This window comes from Saimiri boliviensis, chromosome 7, assembly GCF_048565385.1.
Source record: "Saimiri boliviensis isolate mSaiBol1 chromosome 7, mSaiBol1.pri, whole genome shotgun sequence".
Taxonomy (NCBI): Eukaryota; Metazoa; Chordata; class Mammalia; order Primates; family Cebidae; genus Saimiri; species Saimiri boliviensis.
In genome coordinates, this window is record NC_133455.1 from 121,290,529 (window position 1) to 121,310,549 (window position 20,021).

The 20,021-nt window shown below is 45.9% G+C and overlaps 2 protein-coding genes across 4 annotated transcripts in view; one reads left to right on the forward strand and one right to left on the reverse strand.

Moving 5' to 3' along the window:
* WNT5B (Wnt family member 5B) overlaps window positions 1-20,021 on the forward strand; it is a 123,279-nt gene that overhangs the window by 25,914 nt on the left and 77,344 nt on the right. The window lies entirely within an intron of this gene.
* The window catches only part of FBXL14 (F-box and leucine rich repeat protein 14), a 38,059-nt gene continuing 26,221 nt past the window's right edge, over window positions 8,184-20,021 (reverse strand). For all 3 annotated transcript variants that reach the window (XM_039461679.2, XM_039461678.2, XM_010345140.3), the window contains exon 2: window positions 8,184-17,469. In XM_039461679.2, coding sequence (XP_039317613.1) covers window positions 17,407-17,469 — 63 coding nt within the window. In that variant the 3' untranslated portion in view covers window positions 8,184-17,406. The remainder of the gene's footprint in view (window positions 17,470-20,021) is intronic.

Consider the following 20,021-nt stretch of genomic DNA (forward strand, 5'->3'; position numbering starts at 1 on the left):
CTATACTTTACCAAAGAGACTGGCAGCATTGTGCCCCTTCTCTAGGGACCTGTGGAACTCTGAAATTGAGAGAGATGATTTAGGGTATCTGGAAGAATAAATTTCTAAGCAGCAAAGCATTCAAGATATGACCTGGCTTCTAACAGCCTATGTTCTTATTCATGAGCAAAGAGATTATCTGAAACTAGAAGTTATATTTGAAAAGAGCCGGGTGCGGTGGCTCAAGCCTGTAATCCCAGCACTTTGGGAGGCCGAGGTGGGTGGATCACAAGGTCGAGAGATCGAGACCAACCTGGTCAACATGGTGAAACCCCGTCTCTCCTAAAAATACAAAAAATTAGCTGGGCATGGTGGTGCGTGCCTATAATCCCAGCTACTCAGGAGGCTGAGGCAGGAGAATTGCCTGAACCCAGGAGGCGGAGGTTGCAGTGAGCTGAGATTGCGCCATTGCACTCCAGCCTGGGTAACAAGAGCAAAACTCCGTCTCAAAAAAAAAAAAGAAAGAAAAGAAAGCAGGCCAGATACAGTGGCTCACACCTGTAATCTTAGCACTTTGGTAGGCTGAGGCAGGTGGAATCACTTGAGGTCAGGAGTTTGAGACCAGTTGAGCAATGCGGTGAAATCCTGTCTCTACTAAAAATACAAAAAGTTTGCCAGGCTTGGTGGTGCATGCCTATAATTCCAGCTACTTGGGAGGCTGAGGCACAAGAATTCCTTGAACCCAGGAGGCAGAGGTTGTAGTGAGCCATGATCACACCACTGCACTCCAGCCAGGATGACAGAGTGACTGTCTCAAAAAAAAAAAAAGAAAAAGAAAAAGAATAAGAAACAAAAAAAAAGAAAGCATAGCGTAAAAGTTTGGAAAATTTGCAGGCTAGCCGGGCGCGGTGGCTAAAGCGTGTAATCCCAGCACTTTGGGAGGCCGAGGCGGGTGGATCACAAGGTCAAGAGATCGAGACCATCCTGGTTAACATGGTGATACCCCGTCTCTACTAAAAATACAAAAAATTAGCTGGGCATGGTGGCGCGTGCCTGTAATCCCAGCTACTCAGGAGGCCGAGGCAGGAGAATTGCCTGAACCCAGGAGGCGGAGGTTGCGGTGAGCTGAGATCGTGCCATTGCACTCCAGCCTGGGTAACAAGAGCGAAACTCCATCTCCAAAAAAAAAAAAAAAAAAAAAAAAAAAAAAAAAAAAAAAAAAAAAAAAAAAATTGCAGGCTAAACATTTAGTAAAAAAAGAAAAACTCATTTTCTGGGGAGGAATTCAAGGCAGCAGAAATTTGTGTAAGTAAAGAGAAGCCAAATGTTAATAGTCAAGACAATGGGGAAGATGTGGCTCTAGGGCATTTCAGAGCCCTTTGTGGCAGCCCTTCCCATCACAGACCTGGAGGTCTGGGAGGAAAAAATGGTTTTATGGACCAGGCCCAGGGCCCTGCTGCTCTGTGCAGCCTCAGGACATGTCACCTGCATCACAGCTGCTCCAGCTCTAGCTGTAGCCAAAAGGGCCCCAGATATGTCTCAGACCACTGCTCCAGAGGGTGCAAGCCACAAGCCTTGGCAGCTTCCATGTGGTGGTAAGACTGCAGGTGTAGAGAAGGCAAGAGTTGAGGCTTGGCAGTCTCTGCTTAGATTTCAGAGGATTTATGAAAATACCTGGATGTCCAGACAGAAGTCTGCCGCAGGGGCAATGCCCTCATAGAGAACCTCTAATGGGGCAGTGTGGTGGGAAAATGTGTGGTTGGAGCCGCCACACAGAGTCCCCACAGGGCACTGCCTAGTAGAGCTCTGAGGAGAGGGCCACCCTCCTCCAGACCCCAGAATGGTAGATCCATTGACAGCTTCTACTGTTTGTCTGGAGAAGCTGCAGGCATTCAACACCAGCCCATGAAAGGAGCCATGGGGACTGTACCTTGCAAAGTTACAGAGGTAGAGCTGCCCAAGGCCTTGGGAGCCCACTGCTTTCATCAGTGTGGCCTGGGTGTGAAACACGGAATCAAAGGACATTATTTTCGAGCTTTAAGATTTAATGACTGCCTGCTGGGTTTCAGACTTGCACAGGGCCTGTAACCCCTTTGTTTTGGCCTATTTCTCCCTTTTGGAATGGGAGCATTTACCCAGTCCCTGGACCCCCATTGCATCTTGGAAGTAACTAACTTGCTTTTGATTTTTGGGCTCATAGGTGAAAGGGACTTGCCTTGTCTCAGATGAGACTCTGGACTTGCACTTTTGAGTAAATCCTGGAATAAGTTAAGACTGTGGGGGACTGTTAGGAAGGCATGATTGTGTTTTGAAATATGAAAATGACATGAGATTTGGGAGGGGCCAGGGACAGAATGATACAGTTTGGTTCTGTATCCCCACCCAAATCTCACATTGAATAGTAATTCCCAGAGTTGGAGGAGGGGCGTGGTGGGAGGTGATTGGATCAATGAGGGTGGTTTCTGATAGTTTAGCACCATCCCCCTAGTGCTATCTTGTGATAGAGTTCTCTTGAGATCTGATTATTTAAAAGTGTGTGGCACCTTCCTCTTCCCCCAGGCTCCTGTTTGCCATGGGAAGACAAGCCTTCTTCCCCATGATTGTAAGTTTTCTGAGATCTACTCAGAAGCAGAAGTCTGTGCAGTCTGCAGAACCATGAGCCAATTTAACCTCTTTTTTTTAAATAAATTACCCAGTCTCAAGTACGTCTTTATAGCAGTGTGAGAACAGATGAATACAGCCTGTGATAAGCAGATCTTAGTGAGAGGTAACCAGGCTTCTCTACCTATGGGTATCCTCCTTTCTTACGTATCAGGAAGCTTTTTGTTGCTGATTTGCAGGAAAATAATGGAATTTTGGTCACTCCTCCAATAAAAACATTTGATTCACTAATATAAAATGTAGGTTCATGCCTTTCTGTGTACAATTGAAACTTTGTGTTCCAATGCCCAATCATGCTGTCATCTTTTTGATGACATGGCAATTAAACTCAGCATATTTATACCAGCAAAGCACATTACTCAGTGGGAGTGACAAGAATAGGACAACTAGGACCAAGTTCTGCCATTTGGAGACAGTAACAACTGTGTTTTGACTATGGTTTGGCTGCCAGCATTAAATTCCTATGTGGATTCTGGAGTCATTAGCTGGGATGAGATGTGTGCTTGTGTCATCTTGAATGCCCACTTTAGCTGACTGGTGGTGGCCTCCCAGGACCCTACACTTCATTCGGGAGGATTGTGAGGCCATTCACGGGAAAGAACTCCACTGCGCCATCACTCATGTCCTCCAGTTGGTCTCCAAGTGAGGCAGAGGTGGGGCATGTGTTTAAGGATGAGGATTTGCCCTCCCAGCCTTGGAGAACACTGAAAAGGCCACTGTAATTGGGGTCAGGGCAGTGCAGTGAGAGGGCAGAGTGGCGTGGATATAAAAGATCATTGAGGAAGATGTCAGACTTGTCATTGAAGTAGACAGGGGAGGTGGCTGCAGCTGTGGGCCTTGCTGACCGGCAGCACATGGCTGGAGCAGTGGTGTGAATAACTAAGTCAGGGGCTGGATGGAGGAAAGGGTGGATGGAGCCATTTTTGGACCTGCTGACTTTGAGGTGCCTAGTCTATCCAGGCAGTTATAAATGTGGCACTGGAACTTCTTTCAAGAAGTTTGACAAATAGTAGAAATTGGGCAGTAATTGGAGGGAGCAGCAGCGTCCAAGAAAACATGGAGGCAGGTTGGCAGGGGCCTAAGGTGTGCCAGAGAGGAGGGTGATTCGTGGGGCAGGGTCCCAGTACGGCAAGAGGGGAGGAGATCGAGAGTCAGGCGATGGAGTTAGCCTGGAATTACTCATGCGACGTGGGCAGATGACAGGTACCCAGCCCCTTGCTCTTCAGCGGGCTGAGCTGCGCATTGGCCCTTCCCCTCTCTGACTTTTCACCCCGTGGTTCTCTGGCCCCTCTCTCGTTGGGTCTGAGTGTGCTTTCTTGCTAGGCCCTCCTGGCTTGCACGTCGTGCTGTGCCATGGTTCCTTCTCTCCATTCCAGTGGCCCCCAAGGGAACAGGTAGAGGCCATTCTCCTTACAGCCTCCTGATCCCTATCTAGGCCTTTCTCGGTGCCCAAATAATTTCTGTGAAGCTGTCTCATGCTTTCCGAACTTTCCTAAGTTACTAGAGCCTTTTCTTCTTCCAATCAGAATCTTTCAATCAGTATGCCTTCCTCTCAGGCCTTTTCTTTCTCCTGCTTTCTCTGTTATTCTCCCGCTCATGGCCATCCGGCTTCCGTGGACTCTTTTCATCATCAGCTTCATAAAGTCATGCCTGCTTCCGGTTTCGCAGCCTTCTCGGAATCCATGTTAGTATCTCTAAAAATCCAAGTATATATTGGTTACTCAAGTTCCAGGCCCGTGACTTATTCTCAAGCCATAAAGCAGTGGATTTTAATGACTGAAAAGTCAGCTGGAAATCATCTAATCCAGTGCTTCCCAACATCTGTTCCTCCTGAGAAGTTCATAGGCACGTGGAGAAAAAAAAGGTTGTGTGATCAAGTAAGTTTGAGAAATGCCGGTTTCAACCAAATTAAACACATTTTTTAAAACCACAGAGCTTTAATGTGTTCGTATGCCATGTGACTCCCACAGGAGCAGGAGGGTGTATCCCATGCTTATTTGACTGTGGAACCCTTCGTCACAGTGCGTCACTGATCTAATCCTCTGCCGTGTTTAGTGGGCAGGCACACTCGTACGTCCTGAGTGTCTGAGGTCAGTCACTGAGGTTTCTCAGGTTCTGGGGACCTGTCGTTTCTCAGGTGCTGTGGCTCTAACAGGAGCCCTTGGTACAGTGCCTGTTGCTGTGGTGTTTGTGAATCTTTAACCATGCATTTAGCAGCAGTTCAACTCTGCCGTGAACTGTTGCCAAGGGAAAACTGCTTTGAACTTTCCCAAATGAAAAATAAGAATTAGACACACAGTCGGGTGAGACTACAGCCAGTGACCACCCCTTTTACTAGGAAGCACTGAGTAGCACACTGTGGCCCCAGGAGGAAGCTGGACTCTGACTCCTGAGCCGGAGTTCCAAACCCTTCCCGATTCAACTCCATTTCCCACATCCCTCCTGGATGGACCCGGCATCAGGGCGGTGCAGAACCGCCTGCGGCTTTCCTGAGCATGACACCGGATGAGCCCCCCTGGTGGTCCTGGTGATGCCTTGCTGCTGTTGGCAATGTCCTTTTGCAACCGCAGGCCTGGGGGACAACCACGTTTACTCAAGATTCACACCTCCCGCCCTCTCCGAGTGGGCTGCTTTCTCCTCCGAGCTCCTGAAGACACGTGTACACAAAAATTCCGATATCAAACCTAGCACATTCCTTTAACTATTTGGTTTCAGTTTGTCCTCCTCAGCGGACCCCCGTCTTTGAGGGCAGAAACCCCTTTTGATTTACTACTGTGCCCGTGGCCCTGCGCTCATGAAGGGCTTGGCCTGGAGCAGGTCTGGGCGAATTTTGTTCAATGAACGTGCCCTCGCTGGTGAGCCTGACTGGCCAGCAGATGCTGCAGGAGAGCCACCCGTGGGAGGTCCGTGGAAGGCTTTCCGAGACAAATGGCATTTGAGGACTCGGAGGAAACCCCTGGACTGGCAAGCGAGAGAGGGAAACACTGCTCCAGGTGAGGGTAGAGTGGAAAGGGAGGATGATAGGGGTGTGGCAAGGAACAGATGAACAAAGGTGGCAGGAGAAATTCCATCCTGGGCATAGCAGAGAAGCCAGGTGGGGTAGAGGAGTGAAGGAGAGCAGGGATCAGGCAGAAGAAAGGGTGGAAGAAAGGCCTTGACGGAGAAGTGCCGGAGCTGGACAGGGCCAGGCGGCTGCAGGGGCGCAGTTCACATATGGCCTCCAGCTGCCCCGCGGTTTTCAGGTGCCGCCTGGCTCTCAAACATTTACGTAACTGAAACCATCTCAGAGAAGGTTGTATTTTTAGCCAGGGGCTCCGGCTGTGCTAGGCTGTTGTTCCAGTTATCCTGGTTACTGTGGCAGGGAGGCTCTTGTAGGTGAGTAGGCATTAAATTCTCATTCTGACTTGCCTCTGATAGGCTCAGACGCTGGGAAAGCCACCCAACCCTTCTAGATCACCTGCTTGCAGTCTGAGTTTGGTCTCTTTCTGAGGGGCAATGGTAGAAGTTTCCCTTCCATGGCAGGGGGAGGGAGGGGGCCACTTGGGAGAGTCCTTATTTCTCCTTGACGATGGGCATTGGTTCCTAACCCACTGGAACAGTTTATCAGCTTCATTGATCCCTAGTGGTGCAGGGTAAAACCTGTTACGTAAGGTCACAGTACAAAAAGGACTCATATGTCTTTTTATTTTTCAGACTAGGTTTCTCTCTCGTTGCCCAGGCTGGAGTGCAGTGGTGTGATCTCGGCTCACTGCAATCTCCACCTCCCTGGTTTGATTTTCCTGCTTCAGTCTCCTGAGTAGCTGAGATTACAGGTACCCGCCACCACACCTGGCTAATTTTTGTAGTTTTATTAGATACAGGGTTTTACCATGCTGGCCAGGCTGGTCTCAAACTCCTGACTTCAGGTGATCCACCAGCCTTGGCCTCCCAAAGTGCTGGGATTATACGCATGAGCCACTGTGCCTGGCCTCATATGTCTTTTGACCCATGGGATGCTGCTAGCTATCAAATTGGGCAGTCATTGGGATGCATTCCTTTCAGTGTTGGGTTGTATCTGCCTGAGCAGATATAACCACTTCATTCATTGAACTGAAGAAGCTTTATGTTCCAATAGGGACTCATGGAAAAAGACCTTCAGTTTCTTCAATTATCAGATAGGTTCACAAATATTATTGGTTTTTTTAAAAATTACGGTAAAATGTACTTAACAAAATTTTCCATTTTAACCATTTTTAAGTGTATAGTTCCTTGTCATTGGACACATTCACATTGTTGTGTAATCATCACCACATCTATCTATAAAACTTTTCCATCTTTCCCAACTGAAATTCTGTTCAGAATTAACACCATTGTTTAATTAACATTAAACAATAACTTCCTTTCTCTCCTGCCTTCCAGCCCCTGACAACCACTTCTTTCTGTCTACTTCTGCTTTCTTATGTATGTATGTATGCATTTATTTTTGAGACTTGCTCTGTTGCCCAAGTTGGAGTGCAATGGTGCAGTCATAGCTCACTGCAGGCTCAAACTTCTGGGCTTAGGCAATCCTCGCACCTCAGCCTCCTAAGTAGCTGGGACTACAGATGGGTGCCACCACACTCTGCTAATTTTTTAATTTTAATTTTTTGTGGAGACAGGGTCTCATTACGTTAACCAGGCTGGTTAACAAGCGGACCTTCCACTTCAGCCTCTCAAACTGCTGGATTACAGGCATGAGCCACCACACCTGGACCGACTTTCTATCTCTATGAATTTGTCTATTCTAGATACCTCTTAGAAGTGGAATTATAAAGTATGTCCTTTTGTGTCTGGCTTATTTTACCTAGCACCCATGTTTTATCTATGGATGAAACTTATCAATATTTCATCCATGTCATAGCTTGCGTCAGAATTTCCTTGTACGTGTATACAACATTTTATTTACTTATCCCCCAACAGAATATTACCTTTTTATTTTTTAACTTTAATTTTTATTTGTAGTTGACAAATAACAATTGTAGACTTGCAGGGTACAATGTGATGTTTTCATATTGCGGAATGATTATATCAAGCTAATTAACACATCTACCACCTCACATACTTAACATTTTTTGTAGTAAGTGCATTTAAAATCTATTCTTTAGCAATTTTGAGACATATAATACATTATTATTAACTGTGGTTGCCATGGTGGGTAATAGATCTTGAAGACTTATTCCTCCTGTCTAACTGGAACTTTCTACCCTTTGGTCAACATCCCTCCGTTCCCCACCCCCACCTCCAGCATCTGGTAACCACCATTCTATACTCTTAATTCTATAAGTTTGACTTTTTAAGATTCTACATATAAGTTATATTATATGGTACTTATCTTTCTCGCCTGGCTTATTTCACTCAGCATAGTGTCTTCCAGGTTCATTTATGTCAAAAATGACAGGATTTCCTTCTTTTTAAAGGCTGTTAGTAACCCATTACATATATATGCCACATTTTCTTTGCCCATTCATCCATTGATGGACACCTAGGTTGATTTCATATCTTGGTTATTATGAATAATGCTGAAATGAACATGGGAGTACAGATACTTTATTTAACATACTGATTTCAATGATTTTGGATCTATATCCAGAAGTGGGATTGCTAGATCATATTGTAACTCCATTTTTAGGCTTTAAAAAATTTATGAACAATAGAAATTCATTTCTCAGTTCTGAAGTCTGGGAAGTTCAAAAGATAGGCACCAGCAGGTCTGACTTCTGATGGGGGCTTGTTCTCCACTTCCAAGATGGCACCTTGCTGTGTCCTGGGTCCTCACATGGCAGAAGGGATGGAAGAGGGAAGGAGCCAGAGCACTCCTCTCTGCCATTTTTATAAGATGCTTAATCACTTCCCAAAAGGCTCTTCCTCTTACTACTATCACTTTGGGGGTTAAGTTCCAACAAATGAATTTTGGGCGTATAGACACACATTCAGACCATTGCATTTCAACCTTGGCCCCCTTAAACTTATGTCCTTTTTACATACAAAATACATTCGTTCTGTCTCAGTAGCCTTAAGAGTCTTAACATTTTCCAGCACCAATGCAAAGGTCTAAAAACCAGGATCTTATCTAAATATCATCTAAATCAGACACAGATGAGACTCAAAGGTGTCTTTCATCTTGAAGCAAACTGCTGTCCAGCTGTGAACCTGTGAAATCAAACAAGTTAAATGTACTTCCAAAATACAATGGCGGGACAGGTATAGGATAGATGTTTCATTCCAAAAGGGAGAAATAAGAAGAAAGGGCTTGCAAGTAAGTCCAAAACTCAACCAGGAAAACAACAACAAGGCTTGAGATTAATCTTTCCTTCATGTTGATCTTGTGGACACAGTGGGGCAGAGTATTTTTAGTTTTTTGGGGAACCTCCATATTATTAATTTCTAAGGTTTCTTTTTTTTTTTTTTTTTTTTGAGACGGAGTTTCGCTCTTGTTACCCAGGCTGGAGTGCAGTGGCGCGATCTCAGCTCACCGCAACCTCCGCCTCCTGGGTTCAGGCAATTCTCCTGCCTCAGCCTCCTGAGTAGCTGGGATTACAGGCATGTGCCACCATGCCCAGCTAATTTTTTGTATTTTTAGTAGAGATGGGGTTTCACCTTGTTGACCAAGATGGTCTCGATCTCTTGACTTCGTGATCCACCCACCTCGGCCTCCCAAAGTGCTGGGATTACAGGCTTGAGCCACCGTGCCTGGCTAATTTCTAAGGTTTCTTTAGCTAAGGTCTTCAATATTTTTTTTTAACATTTTTTGTCTTTATTTTTTATTTTTTTGGGACGGAGTTTCGCTCTTGTTACCCAGGCTGGAGTGCAATGGCACAATCTCAGCTCACTGCAACCTCTGCCTCCTGGGTTCAAGCAATTCTCCAGCCTCAGCCTCCTGAGTAGCTGGGTTTACAGGCGTGCCATCATGCCCAGCTAATTTTTGTATTTTCAGTAAAGACAGGGTTTCACCATGTTGACCAGGATGGTCTCGATCTCTTGACCTCGTGATCCACCCGCCTCAGCCTCCCACAGTGCTGGGATTATAGGCGTGAGCCACCATGCCCGGCCAATCTTCAACATGTTTTTAAACTACCTGATAATGTCTCTGTCTTCCCCATTAGACTGTAAACTTGTTGATGAGTTTATTCATCTTTGTGCTTCTAGCTCAGTGCCAAGTGGCCAATAATGTGTTAAATAAATAAATAAATGGCTGGTGCTCTGATTTGGATATTTGCCCAAGAATCAGAACTCAGTTTTTCACTGGAATCTGATCTTCTACATAAAACCAAGCCATGAATATTCACTTCTCTGAACCTTTTTATTAGGGACATAATATTCACTCCTAGATTGTCTGCCTGATCCCACAGGCTGAGATTGCTGTTGAAACACTCAGGATTAAAACACTAACATCTTCATCTTTTCCTCTAGAATTTTTCTTGAAATTAGCAAATTCAAAAGCTGCTCTATTGGAAATCATTCGGGAATTGTCATGGGTTTATGTTAAAACACACACACACACACACACACACACACACACAGAGCAATTGTGACATGGAAAGCAAATCACTTGAAAAAGGCCTTCTTTTTCTGTTTTCTTGTGGCTGGATCCTCCTGCCTGAAATCTCCTCTTCTGTCTTCTGTGAAGCTAGACTTGTCTCTTTCCTCTTCTCTTTCTCTGTCCTTTTCAGAGACTCTAAATTGCAGTGTGTCTGCCCTTAGCACTCTTGTCTTTTCCCTATATAATGTTTAACTGCATCTAATCTATTATCTCTACATGGATGATTCCCAAAACTTAATCTCTGGCCCCCAAGCTTCGCGGCTGTGCTCCAGCTGCCTCTGGATCCCTCTCTCTCTGGAGAGCTTCGACGTGCCTGAGACTGGGTCTGCATTTCCTCCACCTCCCAGCATTCTCCCTGGGAACCCATCTTTACTCCGTCTCCCCAGCCTCCCATTCGTGACTCAGCAAGTGTTTATTGAGCTCTTGCTGTGTGCTAGGCACCACTCTAGCTGCTTAATTAGCTGGCTAACCCAACAATTCAAAAATCAGCCGCCGAGCCTGCAATATGCAGTCTTTTAACTCTCCTTTTGCGTCTACTTTACGTATGATTTCCTAGAGCTGTGGGAACAAAATACCACAAAGCTGGAGGGCTTCAAACAGCAGAAATTTACTTTCTCACAGTTCTGAAGGCCCGAAGGCCAAGATCAAGGTGTTGGCAGGATTCGTTCCATCTGAGGCTGGGAGGAGAAGCTGCTCCAGGCCTCTTTCCCCACATCTGGTGATTCGCTGGCCGTCTTCGGCATTCCTAGGCTGCAGAACATCACTCAGTCCCTCACCTTCATGTGGCCTTCTCTCTGTGTCTTCGCATTGTTTTCAGAAAGACAGTGCATGTCTGCCTCTGTGGTCAGATAGCCCCTAAGGTCATTTGCAGAAGGACTGGAAGTTAGGACATCAGCATATCATTTTGGGGAGACACAGTTCAACCTGTAACACCCAATTATCTCTTCTTTCTTTCAGATGTCTGTCTTTTCTGGGCACAGTTAGTCTTCTGGGCTGCCTTTGCCCCGCACTTTTTTTTTTTTTTTTCCTGAGACAGAGTTCCCTTTGTCACCCAGGCTGGAGTGCAGTAGCACGATCTTGGTTCACTGCAACCTCCACCTTCTGGGTTTAAGCAATTCTCCTGCTTCAGCCTCCAATGGCACATGTCACTGTGCCCAGCTAAGTTTTGTATTTTTAGTCGAGATGGGGTTTTACCATGTTGGCCAGGCTGGTCTCGAGCTCCTGACCTTATAATCCACCCACTTCAGCCTCCCAATGTACTGGGGTTACAGGCGTGAGCCACCATGCCTAGCCTGCCCTGCGTTTCCTTTAGCACTGTTAGCTTCTGTCACTGCCTGGGTGTCTGCAGCCCTGCTAGGTAAGCCAGGACTCTGTCTTTCTCTTTCCACCCTCACGGCCTAGCATAGTACATATTCACACTGCCAGGCATTCCTGAATGCCTGGATGGACGGACATTTCAATGAATGAATGGATGAACAGGCAGACAAATGGACGGATGGATGAATGAATGGAATAACTAAAGAAGCTGGTTATGATTTACCTTGCCAGTCTTAGACCCCATCATTCCCATTCAAGCAGTCTGTCCTCCGCCAAATGTTTGGCTTCAGTTCTCCATCCTCTTCCCTTTCTCTGTCCCCTCAAGTTCAGGTTCCAGCCCTCATCCAAGGCCCAGCTCAAATTCTGCTTCAGTGCTGTGCCCCACCCCCCCAAGAGATGTTTGCCTTTTCCTAACTCTCATGACATTTTACTGGTGCCTTTTCTGTGGCACTCTGTTCCAGCTTTGGATTACAGTAATTTACCCCAGAACTCTTTTGTAAAGAGGGATTTTACATATGGACTATGACCAAGATAGCTGTGTTGGATCACCTGGGGACAATTTAAAAATCATTACAGATCCCTGAGCCCCACACTTAGAGATTCTGATGAGCAGGTCTGGGTGGGTCCCTGGAATATGTACTTTTAAAAGGTTCTCCAGGCAATTCTCATATGCAGTCAAGTTTGGGAACCTTTAATCCAGTCCAATCTCCTTATTTTACTTATGGGGAACCGGAAGTACAAAATTGTTAAATAATTTTCCGAAGATCATTTAATTAGTGGCAGAGCCACCCAATTATGTGGTTTTGGTTGTCCTAGCTTTTCGATCAGATGTAAGCAGTTCAGAAGCAGTGCCCATACTGCTCATCTTGTAAGTACCACCTGTGCACCTCAGTCAAGAGAGGCCACTCACAGTAAGTGGCACTGTTAGTGACACAATGGGTGGCTACACCGCACGCCCCAAGAAGACAGACGCCAAGTCTGTTCATACTAACTTTTATTTCCAGCACCTTGCACAGTGTCTGGCATGTAGTAAGGTGTTTCATTAATATTGGTCAAATGAATGAAGCATCTGCTCTATGCCAGGCACTAGAGTAGAAGTTTTACATACATCATTTCATTTCATTTATTCCAATCACGACCCTGTGAAGTAGGCTTTCATAGTCCCATTTGAAAGATGAGGAAACACGGCCGGGCGCAGTGGCTCACGCCTGTGATCCCAGCACTCTGGGAGGCAGAGATGGGCAGATCACCTGAGGTCGGGAGTTAAAGACCAGCCTGGCCAACATATGGAAACCTGTCTGTACTAAAAATACAAAAATTAGCCGGGCGCAGTAGCATGCACCTGTAATTCCAGCTACTCGGGAGGCTGAGGCAGGAGAATTGCTTGAACCTGGGAGGCCAGGTTGCAGTGAGCCAAGCTGATGCCACTGCACTCTAGCCTAGACAACAGAGTAAGAGTCCATCTCAAAAAAATAAAAATAAATAAATAAATAAATAAAGATGAGGAAACAGGACCAGAGGCTGTGTCTTCTGCTCTATGTCATGCAGGAAACAATCAGCTTAACTGAGTTCTTGAACTCCTGACCTTGTGATCCACCCGCCTTGGCCTCCCAAAGTGTTGGGATTATAGATGTGAGCCACCGCACCTGTCCCAGTCAGCATAACTGAGTTCTAAAGCCCATTGCTCTTTCTACAGTGCTGCAGGATGCCCATGCTCCACCCTCAGCATTCTTTAGAAAGCTGGGGATCACTCCGAAACAATATATGGGGAGAGATATTCAAAAGCCTCAGTTTAGAAGCCTCGGTTTTGTTCTCTGCTCTAACCTACCCTTGCTGCTCCATGAGGTAATATAAAAGGTAGTTCTACAATTTTTATTGTGTATGTTTTAGAACATTCAGTACTCTTACCATTTGCATGCTTCTATGTATATGACTCAATACTATCAAAAGCTTTACAAGTATTTCATCCTGTTTCTTTGTTTTTTGGGTTTTTTTGATGCTATTAAAATCCTCCTCCCTTTGTAGGGCAGCAGCGCCAGGACTAGGGCAAACGGAGTTCAGAGAGTGTCCCAGCATGAACTATTCTAATACCAGGTTTCAGATACGAGTTAATGGCTGAGTTAATTCAGAGATGTGAGCGGCCCCCACACACCTAGTCCCCTGCCCAGACCACTTGCTCAGTGAGCGGGTTCTTTTGTACCAGTGGCATCACATGCCAGGGAAGCAGCCTCTAAAATGACAGGGCTCTGACTCCACTGTCAGGCATGAGAGGGAGACCGAAGTCGCCACATTGCAGACACTGAGTTTCAGCTTTGCCGTCTGAAATGCGTCTGTTTCTTTCTTTCCAATGTGATATTTTACTTGGATGCGGGCCTTGAGTTTATGCTTCATGTAGACAGTTTCCTCGTTCTTTGTGGCCTCCTTTTCATTGCTGTTGCTTCCTCAATCAGTCCTTACTGAAACCCCAATTCAGTGGTGGGGGAATGACCATGAGAGACCTCGCTCTGAGGTGCTCACACGGAATTTCCAGTCCCACAAGCCGATGCCCCGCCTTGTCCTCCACGGCTGCTTCCACCCTGCCCCTGCATCTTTCAAATATATATATAATTTCTTTCAAATTGTCACGTATCTTCCCTTCTTTTTTAAAAATTAAAAAAATTATATTTAGAGGCAGGGTCTTGCTGTGTCACCAGGCTGGAGTGCAGTGGCACTATCATGGCTTACTGCAGCCTTGAACTCCTGGGCTCAAGCTCTTCTCCCTCCTCAGCCTTCCAAGTAGCTGGGACCACAGACACGCATCATCATGCCTGTTTCATTCATTTAACTTGCCTTGAACAGAATTACATTAATAAGGACTCTGATCTTGTAAATAACCCAAGATTCCTTGCAGACAAAGCTGGGATCACAGAGCCACCTCCTAGAAAGGCCACACTGAGGCCTTGGGGGAGCCTAGGAAACCTTGGCGGAGCCTCAGAACTCTAGGCTTAGTGTAGCTGATGGTTCTTTTCCTCCTCTATATGCCAGGGTAGCAAATTGCATATCACAGCAGATTACTTGGAAGTAACTAAATGAGATATGGGGATAAACTCCTTGGGGTCCTGGGATAGTGATATCCTAGTGTTGGATTTCATAATATGCAACCACTTTTATGGTGAGGGACTTGAAAGCCAACTGCTGTCAGAATTATTGAAGATACCAACATAAGGCCAATATACACAATATAGGCAAAACCTTTTTATAGTAAAATCCCACACACCATCCAAGTTCTTTTGTAGTATAGTACTAAACTTTTGCTGATTAAATCTCACTGAAGTCTGTAGACCATAAGCTGGGTTTGAATTTAAAAATAAAATAAATGTTCACTGTAGCGATATGTTTAATGGAATCTGATCTACATTACTTCTGCCAAGAAGGAATTCAAAATTACCAATTGGAGTTAATGTGGCACAAAGAACTAGAAACCTCTCGTTCTCAGGAAATGGACAGGGCAGGGGGAGTCTTTAATGAAAGCACTGTGTCAGTAATTTTTGTGGCTTAATATCGCCACGTGTAGTTTCATGGGTTCAGAGTAGGTTCTCAGAGACAGGGTGTTACAGTAGAAAGAGCAGAGGATTAAGCATCAGGAACCAGATTTACCCCTAGTCCTGTAACCCTGGGTAATTTACCTGACTTCTCTGTGTGTCCATTTCCTCACCTGTAGGAATGGAAGGATTGCACAGGGTGCAGTGTGGCTCATGCCTGTAATCCCAGTACTGTTGGGAGACCAAGGTGGAAAGATCCCTTGAGGCCAGAAGTTCAAGGCTGCAGTGAGTTAGGATAGTACCCCTGCATGCCAACCTGGGTGACAAGGCAACACCTTGTTTAAAAAAATAAAAATAGGCCAGGCATGGTGGCTCATGCCTGTAATCCCAGCACTTTGGGAGGCCAAGGTGGGTGGATCACCTGAGGTCAGGAGTTTGAGATCAGTCTGACCAGCATGGCCAAACTCTGTTTCTACTAAAAATACAAAAATTAGCCAGTGTAGTGGTGCGCACCTATAATCCCAGCTACGTGGGAGGCTGAGGCATGAGAATCACTTGAACCCAGAAGGTGGAGGTTGCAGTGAGCTAGGATCATGCCACTGCACTCCAGCCTGGGTGACAAGAGTGAAAATTGAGGGATTGGGCTAGGTAAGTGGTTTTTGAGAACTCTGAGACAGTTCTTACTTGGTGGCCCATGGAGATCCTATTCCCTCCCCAATTTTCAACTACACAAATGTTATTTATTTTGCTTCAACGTATGATTTTAGTGGAAAAAGATAAGAGTTCTACTTCTTTAAAACAAAACAAAACACTGAATTAGATAATTCCTACTCCTAAACCTTTGTGATTCAATATAGAGTCTACCCATCAAATTGTTTAGACCCCTGTGTGATACTCATGTTTTTAGGAAGGGTCCCTACACCGAAAGCCCAGGTCAGCCAGTTTCTGCGTGTAGACAAGTTCCTGCGTTGGTACTCTTGTACAGTGTACAATCTAGAAGTTGCATTGGGGCAGCAGGGAGAGAATTCTTATCAATGAGTTTTTAGTCTGATTGTGCACAGTAGTTACCAGAACAATTAAGAGACACAAAGTTCTCCAACACTTCGATCATCTTTGGTAGAGAGCTTTGGAAGAGACAAATACAGTCTACTTCTTCGGACTTCCTAAGCTGTGGAATAAGGGATTCAGTGTCTGTGGCTTTGAAATGGGGTCTGAGAATCTTATCCCATCAAGCTGACAGGGTAATTTTGAGTTGGGCAACAGGAATTGTAATACTGGGGCAATATTTGCTTGTCATCAGTTTGACCTCTTCTTGACGTGCTCTTTTTGACCCCACTGATTCTTCCTCGATCCCCATGTAAGGTGTCCCATTCCCCCGTCCAAACTGACTCACCACCAGGAATTGTCCTCTGTTCTGAAGAGACTCAGCCAGTTTCGTTTGCCTTCTGTTCAGCTTCCCTCTATCTCTTATCCCCAGTTCTCTGTAAATCCTTATTCCTTCATAAAGTACTCCCTGATTCATGGAAATGAAATGATCCAGCTTAGTATACAAAACTAGGAAATTATTCCTCTGGACCAGAGAGAGAGAGAACAAGAAAGAACAACAAAAAGCCCAAATGGAATATATATAAAGGGAAGACAGATATATTCGGCATTGTTCCCATTAAAATGGAAACCCCGTGGGGAGAGGAGCTGCATCTGTGGAATGTATAGTGGATTTCTTTCACATATGGGCACTCAGTAAACATTATTAATGAATGATAATGATTTGTCAAGTGATTGAAATTGTTTCAGGGCAGGAACAGGGAATGAAATACGGAGACATTCCTCTTTCTCATGGGGAAATTCCTATGCAGGTCATCCAGATGTATTTTCTTTGGGGAGTTGTGAATTCCTTGTGTGTCCAGCTATCACTATGTAATTATATTTTACGTTCTTAGTAATACATATCATCATTATATGTATCATCATTTTATGTGTATATATACAATACCCCTATACATCTATATGTACACATGTATATATTTATATGTATAAAATTAAAATGTGGAACTTCCAGTCTCCTGTCCAGCATATAAGAAGCTTGCAATTGCAATTCCATCCTAACAAGTAAAAAGAAAAGCTGAACAAACTGAAAAAGCAAGTCTCCTTGGATCCGTAAGGGAAGCAAGGTCACAGAGCAAACCACTGTCCCCAGAATTGGAGAAACCGGCTTCAGGAGAATGCAGCTTCACAAGGTACCGGAGCAGAAGCCCTGGGCAGTGCCGAGGCAGGGAGACCTGAGCTGTCATCGCCAAGTTGCTGGAGGCGCAGAGTGGGCACGTCTGACAGTTAAAGATCCGCAGGAACCAAGTCGTCGTCCCCTGTCCCTCACCTTCTGGAGCTTCCCCGAGTTCTCACAGTGAATAATGGAGAAAAATCCCCTCGTGCCTCCTGCAGTGGGAAGAAGAAAAGCGACGATTTTGAAAGAGGCCAGAGCACTCTGCTCTTCCTAAAAAGGTCGCCACCCCTCACCCCACTGCTGCTTTGCCGGCACCTAACTGACCTGGGGGAAAGGAAACCCCCTGGCCAGCCCACCCTAGCCATCTCCCGGCCCACTTAAGGTGGGGGTGGGAGGGAGAACCAAGACGCATTTGTGAAGTTTAGCTGAGGGGTGCAAGCTCACCTAAACTCTGAGGCCTGATTGTAGCGTATAGAATAGACCTTCCCACCACACACTCGCGGCCTCTCTATGGTAGTTCCTTTTACCCAGTCAGAGCCGCTATCAAGAAAACAATATGAGACGTACTAAAAGGCAAATAGGGCCAGGTGCGGTGGCTCACGCCTGTAGTCCCAGCACTTTGAGAGGCTGAGGTGATGGATCACCTGAGGTCAGGAGTTTGAGACCAGCCTGACCAACATGGAGAAACCCTGACTCTACTAAAAAAAAATACACACACACACACACACACACACGTATATATATTAGCTGGGTGTGGTGGCACGCACCTGTAATCCCAGCTACTCAGGAGGCTGAGGCAAGAGAACCACTTGAACCCGGGAGACAGAGGTTGCAGTGAGCCAAGATTGTGCCACTGCACTCCAGCCTGGGTGATAGAGTGGGACTCTGTCTCAAAATTAATAATAATAAAGTAAAAGGCAAACAACAGTGGTTGAAGAGACAGAGCAAGCTTCACAACCAGAGTCAAAGACAGCAGAGATGCTGGAATTATCAGACAGGAAATTGAAACTAACTCTGATTAATGTGAGGGGCTGTATTGGATAAGTAGGCAGCACGCAGGAACAGGTGGGCGATGTAAGCAGGGAGACGGGAATTCTAAGAAAAAAGCAAGTTAAGTGGCAGAGAGCAAAGCATAGTGACGGAAATGAAGAATGCCACTGATGGGTTTTTTTTTTTTTTTTGAGATGGAGTTTCGCTCTTGTTAACCCAGGCTGGAGTGCAATGGCACGATCTCGGCTCACCGCAACCTCCACCTCCTGGGTTCAGGCAATTCTCCTGCCTCAGCCTCCTGAGTAGCTGGGATTACAGGCACGTGCCACCATGCCCAGCTAATTTTTTGTATTTTTTTTTAGTAGAGACGGGGTTTCACCATGTTGACCAGGCTGGTCTCGATCTCTTGACCTCGTGATCCACCCTCCTCGGCCTCCCAAAGTGCTGGGATTACAGGCTTGAGCCACCGCGCCCGGCCTCACTGATGGGTTTTGATGGATTTGTAGACTGGACACAGCTGAGGAAAGGCTCTCTGAGCATAAGTTTATCTCAATAGAAACCTCCAAATCTGAAAAGTGAAGAGAAAAGAAAACACACACACACGTGCGTGCGACACACACACACACACACACACACACACACACACACAGAGAACAGAATATCCAAGAACTGTGGGACAGCTACAAAAGGCGTAGCATGTGTAATGGGAATACTAGGAGGAGAAGGAAGAGAAAGGAAGAGAAGAAACATTTGAAATTATAATGCCTGAGATCTCTCTAAATTAATGTCAGACACTAAACCACAGATCCAGGAATCTCAGAGAATCAGGAAAATGCCAGAAAAACTAAACCTGGGCATATCATTTTCAAACTGTGGAAAATCAAAGATAGAGAAAAAATCCTGGAAAGAGCCAGAGTGAAAAAGTCCATTACCTCTAGAGGAGCAAAGAGAAGAACAGCCGGGCGCGGTGGCTCAAGCCTGTAATCCCAGCACTTTGGGAGGCCGAGGCGGGTGGATCACGAGGTCGAGAGATCGAGACCATCCTGGTCAACATGGTGAAACCCCGTCTCTACTAAAAATACAAAAAATTAGCTGGGCGTGGTGGCGCGTGCCTGTAATCCCAGCTACTCAGGAGGCTGAGGCAGGAGAATTGCCTGAACCCAGGAGGCGGAGGTTGTGGTGAGCCGAGATCGCGCCATTGCACTCCAGCCTGGGTAACAAGAGCGAAACTCCGTCTCAAAAAAAAAAAAAAAAAAAAAAAAATTTTAAAGACCAACTGATATACTAAGAAAGGAGAGAAAATGGGTGCAGTGGCTCATGCCTGTAATCCCAGCACCTTGGGAGGCCAAAGCAGAAGGATCACTCTAGGCCAGGAGTTCCAAACTAGCCTGGGCAATGTGGTGAGATTGCCCCCTGCCCCGTCGCTACAAAAAAATAAAAAATTATCTGGGTGTGGTGGCGTGTACCTATAGTCCTACTTGGGAGGCTGAGGTAGGAGGATCCCTTGAAGCCCGGAGGTTGAGGCTGCAGTTAGCTATGACAGTATCACTGCACTCTTTCCTCGGCAACAGAGCAGACCTTGTCTCAAAACACACACACACACACACACACACACGGGCCGGGCGTGGTGGCTCACGCCTATAATCCCAGCACTTTGGGAGGCCGAGGCGGGTGGATCACAAGGTCAAGGGATCAAGACCATCCTGGTCAACATGATGAAACCCCGTCTCTACTAAAAATACAAAAATTAGCTGGGTGTGGTGGTGCAGCCTGT